Genomic DNA, 3,026 nt, shown 5'->3' on the forward strand with positions numbered 1-3,026 from the left:
CTACCAGAAGGCTAATAATAAAGATTGCTGATTTAAATGATTTACCACTTGAAAGCGTACACCTCTACAAAATAGGCTAGTTTCTACCCAGAAGAATTTGTTATCAGGAAAGAGGTCAGCAAGAATGAGACGTGCCAGATTCTGGATGTTTTTTCTCAATTGTGCACTAATCTCTCTTGTGCTTGCTTTCTTTCTTTATCTATTTATTTACCTCTTTAAGTGTATTTTGAATCTCCGTAAAAATCTCTTATTATGTTAAAATTGCCCTTTTTAATAGTGGTTTTAAATGTCCACACAGTTGTGCTTCAGAGTGTTCCTTATTTAAAAATATCTCAACACCAGTGGAAATTAAACAATTTCTCAACCTTTTAGCCCTGTGGGCTGGATGACTTCTGCGGGGTTGGGGCTGAAAGACTGATCAGGTACATGGCAGATTGGGCCCTGGTCCCACATTATATTGTGCCTTCAGCCCTGCTCCCAAATTGGGCTCCTGCCCTACTTGATTGGACCTGCCATTCCACCTCTGGCCTTGCATGCACCAGATCAGGTCTGCCATCCCAGCCTCCCTCACACCAGCTAAATCCCATGCACGGGGTCATGTCATTTGGCCTGTGGGGTTTGGAAATTTGGTGGTGGGGGAGCACTGGTAGTATTAATTGCCACTTTTCTCCCACTGTCAAACTTCTGAGTCCTTCGGGAGCCCCATGAGATCACATTGCTCCTTGAGCTAGGAGTTGGGCACCCCTGTTTTACACCCTAAAGGTTAAGTTTATAGATGTGAAGTTAATACATAACCATTCTGTAGTGTCTCCAGGAGCCAGCTTTTTGCCCAGTTTTTATTAAGACGTTTAACTCTGGAGTCTGGTATCTCTAAATGCCAACATTACTCCTAATAATGTTAGCAAACTGCAATTAAATAGTTATTATCAAAATTGCATTTTTTAAAGGACAGTGAAATTGATGTTCTTTAATAAAACAGAAGATGACATACTTTGGAGAGACCAGCTGGAGCAGTTAATCCTTCAAGATAAAAGGTATGAATTTCTACACAATATAATATATATGATTAATTGTTTATTAATTGTAGTATTTTAACTCCCAGGATGAACTAGGATATATTGTGTGGTACAAATACGGAATGAAAAAAAAACAGATCCTGATCCAGACAATAAAAAGTTTGTCCAACCATAGATGGAAAGGGAAAGAGCATAAAGAACTGAGACAGTGTTGATAAGCCATATAGGTTGTTGTCTTAGTATGTTGGCAACCCTGATATGAAGTGTTTTGTAAAAATCAATACAAGAAGAATGGTTTCCTTGGGCAGTCTCCTTCCCCCCTCCCCCCCCAACTCGATGCTGCCTCCTGATCAGTGCAGAGGCAAAAAACGCAGTTGTAAATATGATGTGGTGGTTTTTGCTTCCTGCCAGGCAGCAACAAACATCAGGGCTGCCAGGGCCCCTGGGCCAGTCATCGGCAAGCAGCAAAACAGTGCCATATTAAACTGCGGTTTTTGCCTTCTTTGCAGATCAGGAGCAAACGGCGAGCAGTGGGGCCCCTGTGTCAATCAACTGTTGTGGGGTGTACAGGGGAAGCTTCAAGATTAAAGGAGCTGCTGTGCAGCCCACTCCCTCCATTAATTTGATGGATCCCTAATCAGGGGCTGCACTGGGGAGGAGGCTTGGGGGGCTATGGCCACCCCTGACCCCTGCTGAGCTTGTCCTGCCCCACTCCCACCAACAATGCAGCCCCACCAGGAAGAGGCTGGGGCCACCCCTGTCCCTAATCATGGGTGACTTGTGGGGGGGCACATGCCTGCCCCCCCACCCCCGCAATTTCCATCCAGACTGTTGGCAGGGGCCCAAGTGGCTTGCATTGCATTGCTGGCCAGGTCTGTGCACACTGCACAGTAAGCCTCCCCTGGTGCCACTTCTGTACCTGCCCGCATTGTTTTGGAGGGAAGGGGAAGGGACACCAACAGCAGCGGCCACTGCCTCATGGGCCGGATGCCGACACTGATTGCCTGCGTGCCTGCACTCCTGGTTGGGGGTGGCCGGGCTCTGGCAGCCAGTCTGCATGATTTCTTCCTTCTCTTTCCCTTCCCCCTTCTTTCTCTTTTCTTTTTCTTCCACTTCTCTCTCTCTCTCTCTCTCTCTCCCCCCCTCTTTTTTCTTCCCCCTTTTGTCTCTTACTTTTTCTTCCCCCCCTTTTTCTTTCCTCTGTTTTCTTTCCCCTCTGGCTCCTTCTCCTCCCTCTTCTTTCTCCCCCTCTTCTTCCCCCCTTCCCTTTTCATTCTTTTTTTCCTGCTTCTTTCTTTTTCTCTCTCCCTCCCCTCTTTCTTCCCTCCTCTCTCTCTTTCTCTCATCACAACATTCTTAAAAAAAAGAATACTAAAGAATACAAAACAATGAAGGTAATCTATGAAGTTTTATTTATTGTCACCTTACTGTAACAAAATTATGATTAACTATATTAATATGCAGTGCGTCCTGCCATGTACCCCCACCCCAGTTTTGTTTTTCTGGCATGCCGGCACTGGCACATTACAAGGTAGACATATTATGGTTTTTTTGGCACTCTGGCCAAAAACATTGCCTACCGCTGGTATAGACTGTAACAAAGTTTGCACACGGGGCACTTTTTGGTTTTCCTTCTGTCATTTTGCCATCAAGTAATTCATGCTACAATGTCGGCTGTACCTCAATGACCTCCTTCAATATTGCTTCATTTCACCATGGAGTGAACTGAACTCTTCAGCCTGAATTGGATTTCCTGCTGCTTTCCTTGATTTAGCCAGCCTGAAGCTTGGAACTGGGGAGATTCAGTTCTGCTTAGGGAACTGTTCCTAGTTATATAGGATTGTTATCCTTGTCAGTTGAAGTCTCCTTCATTCCTCTTTTACTCTGAGCATCACTGTAGTTCCAGAAAGCATCTGAAGACCTGCGTCATGCTTCCTGGTTCAGGTATCACAGGTACCTTCTCTAATGTGGCTCTTCTAGTCCCACATTTAAGGGCTGGTTCTAGGTCCT

The 3,026-nt window shown here is 45.3% G+C and overlaps 1 protein-coding gene across 1 annotated transcript in view; it reads left to right on the top strand.

Annotated features, from left to right (window-relative positions):
• Positions 1-3,026, top strand: part of LOC109312124 (cytochrome b5 reductase 4) — an 84,954-nt gene that overhangs the window by 64,511 nt on the left and 17,417 nt on the right. Inside the window, exons 13-14 of the mRNA XM_019538169.1 lie at positions 299-376; positions 948-1,034. Coding sequence (XP_019393714.1) covers positions 299-376; positions 948-1,034 — 165 coding nt within the window. The remainder of the gene's footprint in view (positions 1-298; positions 377-947; positions 1,035-3,026) is intronic.

The sequence above is a fragment of the Crocodylus porosus genome, unplaced genomic scaffold (genome assembly GCF_001723895.1).
Source record: "Crocodylus porosus isolate Cpor-Errol unplaced genomic scaffold, CroPor_comp1, whole genome shotgun sequence".
NCBI classification, from domain to species: Eukaryota; Metazoa; Chordata; order Crocodylia; family Crocodylidae; genus Crocodylus; species Crocodylus porosus.